General features: G+C 37.7%; 2 protein-coding genes across 2 annotated transcripts in view; both read left to right on the forward strand.

Moving 5' to 3' along the window:
• Positions 1-7,242, forward strand: part of LOC141548032 (sulfotransferase 1 family member D1-like) — a 28,080-nt gene extending 20,838 nt beyond the window's left edge. Inside the window, exons 8-9 of the mRNA XM_074276796.1 lie at positions 2,761-2,941; positions 6,837-7,242. Of these exons, the coding sequence (XP_074132897.1) occupies positions 2,761-2,941; positions 6,837-6,949 (294 nt within the window). The 3' untranslated portion in view covers positions 6,950-7,242. The remainder of the gene's footprint in view (positions 1-2,760; positions 2,942-6,836) is intronic.
• LOC141548031 (sulfotransferase 1 family member D1-like) overlaps positions 1-15,374 on the forward strand; it is a 72,537-nt gene that overhangs the window by 20,848 nt on the left and 36,315 nt on the right. The window lies entirely within an intron of this gene.

Below are 15,374 nucleotides of genomic sequence, written 5' to 3' on the forward strand. Positions count from 1 at the left end.
TCCAAAACTTTCTGTATTTATCCTGCTGGTCACTTCTTACAGAACAATAATATTCTAGGACATTTATATACCACAGTTTATTCAGCCATTCTCCACTTGATGGACATCCATTCAACTTCCAGTTTCTAGCTACAAGAAAAAGAGCTGCCACAAACATTTTGACACACACAGGTCCCTTTCCCCTCTTTAGTATTTATTTGGAATATAAGCCCAGTAGTAGTACTGCTGGATCAAAGGGTATGCACAGTTTGATAACTTTTTGGGCATAGTTCCAAATTGCTCTCCAGAATGGCTGGATTCTTGCACAACTCCACCAACAATATATTAGTGTCCCAGTTTTCCCACATCCTCTCCAACATTCATCATTATTTATTCCTGTCATCTTAGCCAATATGACAGGTATGTAGTGATATCTCAGAGTTGTCTTAATTTGCATTTTTCTGAGCAGTAGAGATTTGGAACACTCTTTCATATGAGTGGATATAATTTCAATTTCATCATCTGAGAATTGTCTGTACATATCCTTTGACCATTTGTCAATTGGAGAATGGTTTGATTTCTTATAAATTAGGATCAATTCTCTATATATTTTGGAAATGAGATCTTTATCATTTCCTTTAACTGTTAAAAAAAAAACACCTTTAACTATAAATTTTCCCAATTTGTTACTTCCCTTCTAATCTTGTTTGCATTAGTATTGTTTGTACAGAAACTTTTTAGTTTGATGTAATCAAAATCTTCTATTTTGTGATCGATAATGATCTCTAGTTCTCCTCTAGTTATAAATTCCTTCCTCCTCCACAAGTCTGAGAGGTAGACTATCCTGTATTCCTCTAATCTATTTATGATCTCGTTCTTTATGCCTAAATCATGGACCCATTTTGATCTTATCTTGGTATATACTGTTAAGTGTGGATCCATATCTAATTTCTGCCATACTAATTTCCAGTTTTCCCAATAGTTTTTTTCAAATAATGAATTTTTATCTATAATGTTGGTATCTTTGGGTTTATCAAACACTAGATTGCTATAATTATATCCTTTTATGTCCTTTGTACCTAATCTGTTCCACTGATCGACCAGTCTATTTCTTAGCCAAAACCAAATGGTTCTGGTGAGTGCTGCTATATAATATAGCTTTAGATCAGGTACAGCTAGACCACCTTCACCTGACTTTTTTTTTTCATTAATTCCCTTGAAATTCTCGACCTTTTATTCTTCCATATGAACTTTGTTGTTATTTTTCTAGGTCACTAAAATACTTTCTTGGGAGGCTGATTGGTATAGCACTAAATAAATAGATTAGTTTGGGGAGTATTGTCATCTTTATTATATTCGCTCGGCCTATCCACAAGCACTGGATGTCTTTCCAGTTATTTAAATCTGACTTTATTTTTGTGGCAAGTGCCTTTTAATTTTGTTCATATAATTCCTGACTTTTCTTTGGTAGATGAATTCCCAAATGTTTTATGCTCTCGACATTTGTTTGGAATGGAATTTCTCTTTGTATCTCTTGCTATTGCAATTTATTGATGATGTATTAAAATGCTGAGGATTTATGTGGATTTATTTTGTACCCAGCAACTTTGCTAAAGTTGTGAATTATTTCTAATAACTTTTTATTAGAATCTCTGAGGTTTTCTAAGTATACCATCATATCATCTCCAAAGAGTTTTTTACCCTGTGTTATTCAGCATTTTTATCAATGACTCAGAAAAAGTTATAGATGCCATGTTCACCCAATTTACAGATAACTCAAAGCTGGGAAAGGTAGTTAACATTCTAGGTAGACAACAAAGTCAGGATCCAAAAGGGCCTTTACAGTATATAATATTGGCCTGGCTTTAACAAGATCAAAACTCAGTAATGATAAATATTAAGTCTTATGCTTGAGGCACAAAAATATATAAATCACCTTTCCATATAAATGATGGCAGACATGATTAGATGTATCTTTCTTGAGTTCCCTTCAAGTTGTCTGATTTAAGACAATTTCTTTACCCCTTTATTTTTGCCACTCTACATTCATTTTGTGGTGATGTTCTGTTTATGGAAAAAAGTTGGAGAACTTGGAAATTTTTGGCACACTCTGCCATCTTCCCAGAAAGCCAGAGAAAGTAATTTTTCTTTCAAACAGAAAGTTGAAGGATTTTAGTGGACCATGAGGTCAATATAAGTCAGAAGTTATGTGGCACCCAAAAAGCTAATATTTTCTTCAACTTCAATCAGGAAAGCATAGCTTCTAAGAGTGGAAAAATGTAAGTACACTTTTATTGTGCCATCAGCAGCAATATGAAATATGGTCCTCCATTTTAGAAGGATTTTGATAAGCTGGAGAATATTCCAAGTAAATAGCCAGGATGGTAGAGGGCCTCAAGGAACAGAATAAATCAGATAAGAAAAGATTTGAGAGAATGCAGTAAGCTGTCTTCAAGCATTTGCAGGACTTTCATGGGTTTTCAAGAGTTTTCATGTGTTTTTTGTTTGTTTGTTTGTTTGTTTTGTCCAAGAGAATATAAATAGAAGCAAGAAGTGGACATCAAAAGAAAGTAATTTATGTATGATAAAAGTGAGAGCTGTCCCAAAGTGGAATGAGCCACTTTGAAAGATTGTAGGTTCCCTTTTTTGGAGATCTTCAGACAGGAACTACATAGCCATTTATTGTCTATATCACACTGGGGAATTTCTCTCAAGTATGAGTTGAGATACCTAGCTATTGTAATCCAAAATTTAAAATTCTATGATTCCATGATTCTCTAGGACCCAAAACGTGAGTTACTGAAAATGCTGAAATTCTTGGAAAAGGATTTGCCAGAAGAGACTGTGAATAAAATCCTCTATCACACCTCCTTCGAGATAATGAAAGAGAACCCAACAACCAATTATACCATGATGCCAGAAGACGAAATGGACAATAAAATATCTCCTTTTATGAGAAAGGGTGAGAGGAACACTCTTATTCAGACTATCTTAAAGCTCATCTAATCCAGCCCTCAAATTCAATGAGACTGGTAATAGCAAGAATTGGGGGAAAGAAATAATAATCATGAGTGGTTTCTTGTCCTTCAGTCCTTGTTGGTTAGGTCTGACTCTTCATGATCTCATTTGGGGTTTTCTTGACAAAGATTTCCTTCTCAAGCTCATTTTTCAGATGAGGAAACTGAGGTAAAGTGGGTTAACTGATTTGCCCAGGGTCACACAGCCAGTAAGTGTCTGAGAGTGGTTGTGAACTTTGATCTTCCTGACTCCAAGCTTGGTGTTCAATTCAATACATCAAGTATCCATCCTATGAGTGGCATAGAAGAGTAACAAGGTGAGGGGGCAAGAAAAAAAAACAACTTCAAGGTAATATTCTGTGGCAAATCCCTTTGCTGTCACAAATCTTACCTGTGAGGAAGCCTTCATGGGAGAACTTCCCCTTGGCATGCAAAACCAATATTGCAACCAGTGTCTTCCCTGAGATCCTTGACTAAATAAAGCAAGGCATCTTGGGCTACTGGAATGACCTGGGTTTCCTCATTCAGGAGACTATCACTAGTTGTAGGAGAAATAGGAGCAGGGATAGCTGGGGAAATGGTGGGTGTACTTCCCTGAGCAGCTCTCTCATTAATAAAATAAATAAATTATGCCATCTAGGGGAGGCCAAGGAGAAAAGGGGAGGAATTGAAACACAAGGTTTTGCTAGGGCATTTTTGAAGAATTGCCCATGCATATGTGTTTATTTTATATAGTTACCATATTTTGAGTAAAAGTTGTAGATGCATTAGGTGATTGAAATGGTATGGGACAGAAAATGGAAGAGACAACACACATTTCTCTCTGACCTTCTTTATAACCCTCACAATAATTACCAAAGCCAGGCTCTGAATTAGCTCTTGATGGGCAGAACCCACAAATATTGGGATTGCAACAAATTATCAGCAGAAGATGATTTCAAAGATTGCCCCATAAGGTCTGTTTCAATTGGAACCGGGAGGGAGGCAGCCAGTGCAAGCAGCTGAGCACAAATGCCAGCACAGGTAGCTTAGTGTCCCAAGGCAGAAAATTTACAGAAGGAAACAGAGCAGAAAAGAGCTGTTTCAATCAGAAATGGGAGAGAGGCAGAGAAGCACATGCAGCTGACGACAAACACCAGCCCAGACAGAGCAGAGCCACAGTCCAGAGCAGTCTCAGTGTGGCAGTGTGACTTCCAAGGGGCAGAGAGTTTGTGGGAGGAAGAGGACCAGAGAAGGTCTCTGTTAATTGGAAGTGGCAGAGGGACAGTGAGCTCCGAACACCTGAACACAAACACCAGCACAGATAGCTCAGAGTCCTGGAACAGTGCATTCTCAGGGTGGCTGAGCAGACTCTGACCACACAAACACCAGGGCAGACAGCACAGAGCCCCAGGCCATTGCTAACAACTCCACGTAGCAGAGCCAGCCCCAAGAGTGAATCAGCATTGACCCAGCACTACCTTTTCTTGACAAACCTCTCCTGCCTTAAAGGCAGTTTTAAAAAATGAGTAAAAAAATTAAAGATGACTAATAATTGAAAGCGTTTATGGTGAAAGAGAAGAACAGATTTCAAGCCCTGAGTAGACTAAAGGCAGATTGTCTCCAGATGAAACTCCAAAGAGTGAAATAACCTGATACCCATCACACAAGGCTCTCCTAGAAGAACTTAGAAAGGATCTTGAAAGAGAGCTAGAAGACAAATGGGGAAAGGAAATGAAAGTCTTGCAAGAGAGTCTGAAAAAGGCAACAAAAAATAGACACAGTGAAATGGAAAAAAGCATATAACTCATGAAGAGATAGATTTGCTAAACTAGAAAAAGAAAACAATTCCAAATGGAAAAAAATTCCATAGGAGAAAACAAATCATTCCAAACCTCAATTGGATAAATACAAAAATAAAGAAAGAAAGAAAGAATATAACACACTAAAATTCAGAATTGAACATATGGAAATGAATGACTCAATAAGGCAAGAATCAGTTAAGAAGTGGTATGGGACTTGAAGCTTAGAGTAGCTTTGGGGGGTTTGGGGATTAGCCAGGTTCAGTTGTGTTCTCCTGTTATTGTCCAAAAATTCAACTGGGAGACAGACAGACAGACAGAGACTCAGAGATGCATAAAAAGAAAAAGAGAGAAAGAGAGAGAGAGACAGAGACAGAGACAGAGACAGAGACAGAGAATGAGAGAGAAAGAGAGAACCTATTATGTTCCAGGCACTATGTTAAAAACTGGAGAACAAAAAGAAACAAAAGACACTTAAAATCTAATAATATCAAAATGTGCTGTCAAGTGTATCTGCTTGAGCAAATTTGGAGATATGAAAATATTCAATTCATACTTATATACTTATTAAAATAATAAAGTTCCCTGTTGGGATTTGCTAAAATTGCATTTTCCTAGATAATTTGGAGTCTAGGCCAGAGTGTAAAATCAGGAATCCAAAAGATTAAAGGTTAAATCCATCCCCAAACACTTAATAGCTGTGAAATCTTGGGCAAATCATTCAGCTTCTGTCTGCCTGAGTTTTTTCACATGTAAAATGGAGATAATAGCAATAGCCCCTACCTCCCAGGGTTATACTGAAGATCAAAGGAGCTCTTAGTATAGTATCTGCCATATACTAAGCACTACATAAATGAGAGTTCTTGTGATTATTACAAAGGAGATTACCTTAGTAAATGTGTTTCATAAAACCTTAAAGTATATTCAAAAAGTCTAAGTGAAATTTCAAGCTTTTGAAACTTAAAATACAAAAGAGGATCACAGATTTAGCAATGTTGCACAGTTTCCTATTAATTTGGGAAGAACTAGATGGCACAGTCAATAGAGAGGTACCTGACCTGGAATCAAGAAAACTCGTCTTCCTGAATTCAAATCAGGCTTCAGACACTGACTAGCTGTGTGATCCTGGGGAACTCATTTAACTCTATTTGCCTCAGTTTCCTCATCTGTAAAATGAGCCAGAGAAGGTAATGGCAAACTACTCCAGAATCTTTGTCAAGAAAACTCCAAATAGGGCCATAGAAAGTTGAAAATGACTGAACAACAACAAACCTATTAATTTAAGTCTTAAAACTTTACTAAGACGTTAGAGACCTTGTATATTAATACTAAAGATTATTTGAATATTAAATGGTATTATGTTAATAATTCTCTCCGTTATCTACACATATCCAAGCTAAAAGAAAAGATTGAAGGAATCCTTAGTTCAGTGAAGAAAACATTGGGCTTAGAAATAGCAAGCATCATTTTCCTGAGTTCAAATCTGGTCTCAATTACTGACCAGATGAATGGCACCTGGGCACATCACTTACCCCTTTTTTGCCTCAATTTCCTTATCTGTAAAATGAGCTGCAGAAGGAAATGACAAAACACTCCAGTTTTTGGCCAAAAGAATCTTAAAATACGATCACAACAAGTTATACAGTACTGAAAGGACTGAACAACAATAACAAAGAGAAATGGTGGTGATATTCAAATACCCCCTAGGGCAGCTAGCCTACCTTTTTTAAAAGCCATATTTCACCCACTTTCATTCTAAAGGATTTGAGTGGAAACCTTTTTGAATTCTTCATTTTCCACATCTGGGTTCAATAAAATTAGCAAGAAAATGAAACTGATCAAATTTTATATCCGAGTCCTTTACTGGATGGTTCAAGAGCTATTTAAGTCACAATTGCTCACATATGTTGGAAAAGCCACAGGAATTAGTGAGAATAGGTGAATCAAAGTTCTGAAATCTAAATACAAGGTTTGGACTATGATTTGGAAAACAGACCAAAAATGGTTTGCTGTGAAAGTGATACAATGGGTTAATATTCTAACCTTTCTTTTCTGCCAGGGATTTCAGGTGACTGGAAGAATCATTTCACCGTAGCCCAGTATGAGAGATTCGAAAAACATTATAACCAGCAAATGGAAGGTACTACACTGAAGTTTCGGTCTGAAATCTAAGGAAAATTCTCACTTCTTCCAAACTTCTGAAATGTTTTTCAAGAAGAAAAACACCTAGTGATAATATGTGTAGGCTTTGAGCTTCTGCAGTTGCATGGCTTAGCACTTTATATAGATATTGCTGAGAAAAGTCACAATATTTAAATCAAAAGATGTAAAGAATGACTGTCCAAAATTTCCTAATAAAGTATCGGCTTAAATGTTTATATTATCTTAAAGAATTAAATCATAAAACAATGATTTTAAAAGCACCCAATTAAATATTTTCCTACTGTGCAATGTTGTAACTAGAGTTGAACTAGAGTTGGTCCTTGTCCAGAAGCAAAAAAATTGAGAAGGTTGAAATTTTGTTAGATTGATGATTTTAAAAGGTTCTAAACTTTTTAAAATTAATATGTGTTGTGCTTGATAGCTTGTGGAATTCAGTACAATTAAAATGTACCTTTTTAATAAAGATTACTAGTTCAAAGTGGAAATTATCAGAAGGCAGAATATATGCCAGAAGTGAATTCCTCATTACTTGGGGCCCACCAAGTTCCCAATCAAAGTGGCCACCTAAACACCTCCTATATAACTTTCTCTTAAAGTTCAGCATACAAAGATGCTACTCAACTCCTACCCTACTTACTTTGTCTTAATTATTTCCTATACTGTTTTTACATCATATATTTTAAAGTTAATTTGAGATCCCATTTTGATCTCTCTGCCACAGATATCAAAACTGTTGATTATAGTTGAATGTTACCTTGTTTCTTCAAGATTTAATTATAAAAATGGTAGAAAGGATTAAATGATGTGTCTTACTGGAAGAAAATCTCAGAATGAGGGAAGCTTTGAGATCAGTGAGACCTAAAAACAATCTTCAACACAGCTAGTTCCCCATTTTATCACTGTCTCCTTCCATGGAAACTGGGGTGTGTCAAATCAATGAGTTTTTAAGAGTCTACACAAAAGAATCAATAGGTAGATTCACCCTTAGGTGGCCCAATAACCTCGGTTTCAGCTAATCAAGATGGCTGCATTATAATCTTAGAACAATTCAATGTTTTGATAGTTACTTTCCCCATGGATATATTCTACAACGATGATATAAAATAATATCAAGAAAGTGACAAATAAATATAGAGAACAGATACAAAAATGGCAAGATTTCCTTGTTACCTTCTCAGAACACATCTTTCAGAAATTATTTGGTAACCATTTGTCATCACTTTTAATCACATTAGTTAATTCACTGAGTAATTACACTGTGTGAGACTGTACTTAGTCCTGTGTGCTCCAGAGAAGATATGAAAATATAAGACACAGCCCCTGCCCTCAAAAAAGCTCACAATCTTCTTTGAGAGGCAAAACCCATAAGAAACAGTAAAAGAACAAAGCAAAATGGTGAGATATCAATTATTAGAGTCGTGAAAGTTCACAAAAAGAACCACTATTCACTATTTCAAAGACTCAGACTATTCACATTTGATTTCAAAGCTTTCTGACAACTATTAATCCTGGACCATTGGTGTAAAAGGTGTTTCCTTTCAAAAGGTCTTGGGTTCTGGGTCCTAGGCTTTATTCACCTGAGATTGACAAGTGGAGGTGATAACAGTGATTTGACTCAGAAAGGAACATGACTCCTTTCTCGTTAGGTTTGCTTTGCTATTCCAGCATGATGGCTAATCAGCAATTTGGGTTAATTATAGTGGGGATGGTAAACCTCTTTTGACAGGGGAGACTGAAAGGAACTTATTTTTCAATAAAAACTGCAGGGGCTGGTATGGAAGTGGGGCCAGAGATCGAGGATAGTGGAAGGGCAATGTTATCATTGAAATACCTGGGCTTACCTGTTCATTAGTGGCAGTCAGACAGCAGTTGGCAAAGGGCCAATTCAATGGACCCATTCTCTACAAGTTTCTTCCAAAAATTTTTTTAAAGATTTTCTTTCATCAGTGATAATTTCAGGAGTCAATATAATTCTACAATATAGTAAACATTATAAAGCACCTACTATGTGCCAGGCACTATGTTAAATAAATCCTAGAATAAGTCAATTGCAAGAGTAGTGGTCAAGAGCCCTAGAGCACTCTATGATGAAAATGGAGGAAGATCACAGTTGTAATAATGTGTGAAAGCAAGGGAGATAACACCAATACCTTTTGTCACCACATGCAAGCAGCTTCAACCACTGGGCAACCAGAAACTAAGAGCTTACAATCTTCTCTGCCATTTAACTGAGAAAAGGTCATAGATTTAGTAATTGTGGAATCGTTGGTAAATTTAGAGAAACCTGAAGACGTGGGAAGCAAGACAACAGAGTTAAAAAGAGAACCAGAAAAGTTGAACCCTGACTAACAGGGTTTTCTCAAGAACTTGGGCCACGAAAGGAAGGCAAGATACATAATGATAGGTAGTAGGAAAGATGAATCAATGAAGAGTTTTTTGAGGAGGAGAGAGGCACAGGCATGTTTATAAGCAACGGGAATACAGCCAATGGAAAGGGAGCGATTGAAGAGAGAGTGGAGATGACAGAGGAAGGAATCACCTAGAAAAGACAGGATGGAATGTCTGCTCAGTTAGAGGGGTCTGGCTTGGCATAGAAAAGGGACATCTCCTCATGTAATAAAGAAGGAGCTAGTGAATGAAGGAAATGAAGTAAAATTAAAGGAGGAAAGAAGTGGGGCTAATGGCCTCAATTTTTGTTTTCATGAGGAATCCTTAACAGAGTTAGAGTTGGGGTTGAAGAGAGTTACTAAGATTTCAATAACTGTGGAGTTGGATAGGAATAAATAAATGTGTAAAAATAGGTAAATAAAATAGGTGCCTGGCTACAGAAAGCATCTGGTTGAGATTATATAACATAAATTTAGGATGGACTCAATGGGGGTTTGTTTGTTTGTTTTTCTATTCAGTAGCAAGTGAACAGGAGTAAATGTTGCAAATGGTTGAAGTAATGCAAGGTTGAAGCTTGGCAAAGCATGCTTTATGATAAGATAAGAGTTAAAAGTGTACCCTTGAATTGGTTCACTGAAAGTTTGAGAGGGAGGAGAGTATAGCTAAAGCTTAGGTCACTCCTGGGGAGCACACTGACATGTGGAGAGATTAAAGGTCACATTGAAAATGAGAGTTGCTCTCCCTGCCTCAGATCTCATCCATCCTCCAGTCAAAACTCATAATTTGTCTGAAGTCCAGGTCTGACCATATGACTCAACCTCCCCATACTACAATCTTTTCCTTCTACCTGTAAGATATAATCTTTATCTCTGTCTCTCTCTCTCTTTCTCTTTCTCTCTGTGTCTTTCTCTATATGTGTGTGTGTCTCTCTCTCTGTCTCTGTCTCTGTCTGTCTGTCTGTCTCTCTCTCCTCCTTATAAATCCCTTCTGATTAATATGTTTTTCTACTTCTCCAGTCTTCTTACACTACAGTGCCTTGCAATTTATCAGCTACAATAGCCTACTCTCTGTCCCTTGAACAAGGTACTACATACCCTGATTCTGTAATTTATAACTGGCTGAACTCCATGGATGGAATACTTTTCCTTTTCTTCACTGCATCCTGACTTCTCAGGATTCCTTTAAATTTCAATCCAATCCCGTCGTGTGAAAAAGAATCTTCCCTGTCTTCCTCAATGCTAATGCTATACATTTAAGATTAAATCCCCCATTTACTTTTTATATAGATACACATCGAGAGAGAGAGACAGAAAAAAAGCAGGGAAGACATATATGAGCTGATGGAAATAGAGTGAGCAGAACTAGGAGAATGGACACTAACAACAATATTGTATGATGATCAAATGGGAATGACTTTGCTATTCTCAGCTATACAACAATCTAAGACAATTCCAAAAGACTAAGGGTGAAAAATGCTATCTGCTCACAAAGGAAGAATGAATGCTAATTGAATTGTTTTCCTTCATGATTCTTTTTTTGGTCAGTGTTTTCTTTAGCAACATGACTAATACAGAAATATTTTATATTACTGTACATGTATAATCTATACCGAATTACTTGCCTTCTTAAGGAGGGAGAAGGAGAGAAAGAGAGAGAATTTAGAACTCAAAGAGTGATACCAGGTGGCAAACCAGATACAACAGCAAATTGTTTATGTGGTCCCACGTGCACAGTATATACGTTTTGCATAGCCAGTGTGTTTGTTACATAAGTGTTTGAGAGCATAAGAAGGGGAAAGTTTTTGAAATACCCTGTTGTGTCAATTCTGGTAGACATGGATATCTTCAATAATGAGATGAACCAAACAGTTCCAATAGAGCAGTAATGAATTGAACCAGCTACACCCAGCAAAAGAACTCTGGGAGATGACTGGGAACCATAGAATTCCCAATCCCTCATTTTTGAGCACCTGCATTTTTGATTTCCATCACAGGCTAATTGTACACTATTTCAAAGTCTGATTCTTTTTGTACATATATTGTATTTAATTTATACTTTAACATATTTAACATGTATTGGTCAACCTGCAATCTGAGGGAGGGGCGAAGGGGAAGGAGAGGGAAAATTGGAACAAAAGGTTTGGCAATTGTCAATGCTGTAAAATTACCCATGCATATATCTGGTAAATAAAAAGCCATATAAAAAAAGAGAAATAATCTGTTGTGTCCTGCTTTCTAGAGCACCCACATTGGGGTCATCAAACTATGCCCTCCTATTGGAGAAGCGAGGAAACAGGACTCCTGAAAATGGTGCGAAAATGGAGTTTGTTTATTTCAAGTATTTTCCCATTTATATAATGTAACAAAAACAACACTGTGCATGTGGGTATGTAGTTTGACACCTGATATCACTCTCCCACCTGGTATCACTCTTCCACCTGGTATCACTGTGCTTCAATCTCAATACAGGTTGTCACTGCCACCTGAATTCTCAGGAAGGCTGAGAGCTCTTAAGGGAGATGGAGAGCCAAACCAGACATTATTAGAAGGTTCCCTCAACCAGAGTTTCCCCACTGGCTGTGAGACTCTCCATAATCAGACTCCATTTTTCCACCATCCTTGGAAGTCCCGCCTCATCACTTCTCCACTAGGATGGTATATTTTAATCACCCTAGTGTGGGGGCTCTAAATAGCAATGCTACATTGTGTCAGTCCACCTTAGAGGCTCTAGGAAGCGGGACACAATATTTGGTGACAAACGTGGGGCTCTAAGTGAGGTCCCATACAAATCAGCCTGATGGACAGATCAGCTCAGTTTAATGGAGAAGTCCCCTTGCCTGAATAGCATAAGTATAAAAAATAGGCAAGCAGGAAGTATTGGTAAGGGCTTATCTAGTCACTTTTGTTTTTCAGATAAAATGGGGCAAATACTAAGAAAAGAGCCTCCCCCATCCCAAGGGAAGTATGAAGCATGCATAGAATAGAGAAACAAGCTTTGTTGATAACTCACAAGTACATCACTGAGTTCCTAAATCTATTACAGTACATGACTCCTTGGTTCTCTAAGGAAGAAAAATTAAAGCCAGAGATGAGGAAAATAGTGGAAAAGCAACGAATTGGATATTACAAAACTATGGATTCTGATTCAGTTCCTGAGGAAACGTTCCTTATGTGCAATATAATACAATTGACTGTAAAGAATCCCTTGTTTTAAAACAAGGAAAGATTTTGATGTGGATGGCCAGGCAAGGAAGGGTGAGGAGGATGGTACTGACAACAGCTGGAAGGCATGGCCAATTTAATACCTCAAGCACTGCTTATAAGCCTAAAGAATATGGTGCTTCTCTCTTTGACAGCTCAGTTTTACTTCTGCCTACACCTCAGCATGTCTCCTTAGGATATTTCCCATTTCCTGACCCTCCTCCCTCAACTCTGCCTTTGTGGTTGAGAGGAGGTGGAGTGGGAGCACCACCCATGAGAAGTTTTACCCACTCCCAATGTGGGTTACATTACAAGAGGCATTAGTTAAAGCTAAGGAGGAAGGACAGGATACAATTATATTGAGAATAGAAGCATATCCTACAATTGAAGAGCTTGACCCTTCTGGTTAAATCAGAAGAAGTTACATTCCTTTTAATCTGGAAATCATTAAAGATCTGAAAAAGGCTTGCACTCTTTATGGGTGTACATCATCTTATGTAAAGATGCTGTGAGAGAATTTGGTTTATGACATTTTAACCCCTAATGGCTGGATATCTATGGCAAAATCATGTTTAGTATCTGGACAAAACTTGTTGTGGCTTTCTGAGTATAGTGAACTCTGTAGAATATAAGCCCAATGAAATAGGCAACCTGGAGTTAATATACCAGTCACCTTTGATCATCTAGCAGGTGTAGGTCCTTAATGCAAACACAGATTAATTACCCTTTAGCTGTGTATAATCAAATTGCTTCTGCTACTTCGAAGCCTGGGCACCCTCCCAGGGATACAAGATAAAGGGAAAGGCTTCACAAAAATAGCACAAGGACCAAATGAACCCTTGGCTGATTTTGTGGGACATCTGCAGACAGCTATCACATGAACTATTGGTGAAAGTGTAGCAACAGAAGTTATAAGACAACTTGCTAGAGAAAATGCTAATGAGGATTATAGAAGAATTGTACTAGGACTAAAAAAGGATGCTCCTTTACATGAGATCACAACACTGTCATACTGGGCACAAATACCTTTTAGGCCCAGACTATGATGCAAGCTTTTCAAGATCTGAACAGGGTCTCTTTTGGGTAGGGACTTCTAAAGAGACTCGTCAGTGCTTTCACTGAAAGCTCAATGTAGGCAAATAGATAAAGTGAAAGAATAGTGAGAGAACAAAACCTAAAAACCCGTGTGCACAATGCAATAAGGGCTTTCACAGGGCATCAAAGTATAGAGTAACTCAAGGAAACAAGAAGTGGGGCTCAGCACCAGGGCCCAATGAAAAAAAACTAGGTGGAGCATGATGACAACTGCTCTTACACCCAGAGTCTTTAAAAGGTCAGTACTCCAACATGATCAATCAGCTAAGAAGCAACCTGTTGGGCCAAAGGCATTACAATTAGGGAGAATAGAGTTGTATGCCATTGGAACTACTGAGATATCTCCTGGAGAGCTGAAACCTGTCCCTGTCTGGCCTATAGACCTCTTGACTCCACACACAATCAGCTTGACCATTTCACCTCCTGAGCTTACAAAACAGTGTCTATCCATATACTGATTTGGGAAACTGGGGAATGTGTAGCTAATATCCCAGTCACTGGCCAAAGAGTACAGCAAGCAACTATATGTCTGGCATAGGAGGATCAATAGCAACTGAACTTAGTGCTACCCCTTTGAGATAGAAATTTGAAGACATCAAGATGCTCCTGCAGAAATAAGAGAGGAGCAGCCACAGATAACTCTAGAGAACGTCTAAATTTAACTTTCAGTATTAAAAAATGTTGAAAAAAAAACTGTTTTGATTTTTGATCAAGATACACTGGCTCCGGCAGATAGGTTTCATAACCCACCAGCAGGGCAGTGTCCAGTGTGAGAAGCTCCACTATATTTAGATAATCACCAGGTGATGTGGAAAGTTCCAGAAAGTTGTGAATAGAAGGAACCATATAGGTTAACTGCTTGGGGCAGAGGGTTTGCTTGTATCTCAACAGATGGAGAAGGAACCCAATAGGTGCCAACCAGCTGTATCTACCTTCTCTATCAGAGAGAGTTGGAAAAAGAGAAGACCTTCAAAACAAAGGAGAAGACCCAAGAAATATCAGGTGGTTCCATTGCTGACTGTGCCCACCACTGAAACTCTGGCAGTGAACCCTTTGTGGATAGCAATTGACCCATGAACATCAAAAATAATTCTCAATGAGACTGATACAGGACTTCAAAACCTGCAGGAATCATTGGACTCCCTGAGATATGATGTGATGAACAATAGATTGGTTTTAGACAATCTCTTGGCTGCTGAAGATGTATGTGTGCTTGTGAATTGATAGGTTTTTTTTACACCTTCCTTCTGGAACTCATGGAAATCTTTTAGAGTATTTTGTTTATTCATATTATTTCTTATATTACTACTTGCTGGCATGATATTACAACTTGCCTGTGATTCTTCCCATGGTGATGGATTTAACCACTGCAATATACTTACTTCAATTAAAACAAAAAAAAAAAAAAAAAAAAAAAGGATGAGATATAGAGGAGCACAGACAGTGGGGAAATTCGGGGTGAGGTATAAGACACTTCAGTCCAGAGTGCTGCTACCTGCTACCAATGTCTGGTTCTGCTCCCCATATCCTATAAGGGCTCTCACAGTTCCTGGGAAGTCAGGGTTCAATGACAGCCTGTATTATTATTGAAACAGAGGAATACCAGGTGGCAAACTACATACAATAGAAAGTTGTTTATGTAGTCCCACATGCACTATATATACTTGGCATATGCCCATTGTTTTTATTACATAAGGGTATGAGAGTATAAAAAAAGGAAAGTCTTTGAAATAAATGGACCCCATTTTCCC

Source organism: Sminthopsis crassicaudata, chromosome 6, assembly GCF_048593235.1.
Source record: "Sminthopsis crassicaudata isolate SCR6 chromosome 6, ASM4859323v1, whole genome shotgun sequence".
Classification (NCBI taxonomy): domain Eukaryota; kingdom Metazoa; phylum Chordata; class Mammalia; order Dasyuromorphia; family Dasyuridae; genus Sminthopsis; species Sminthopsis crassicaudata.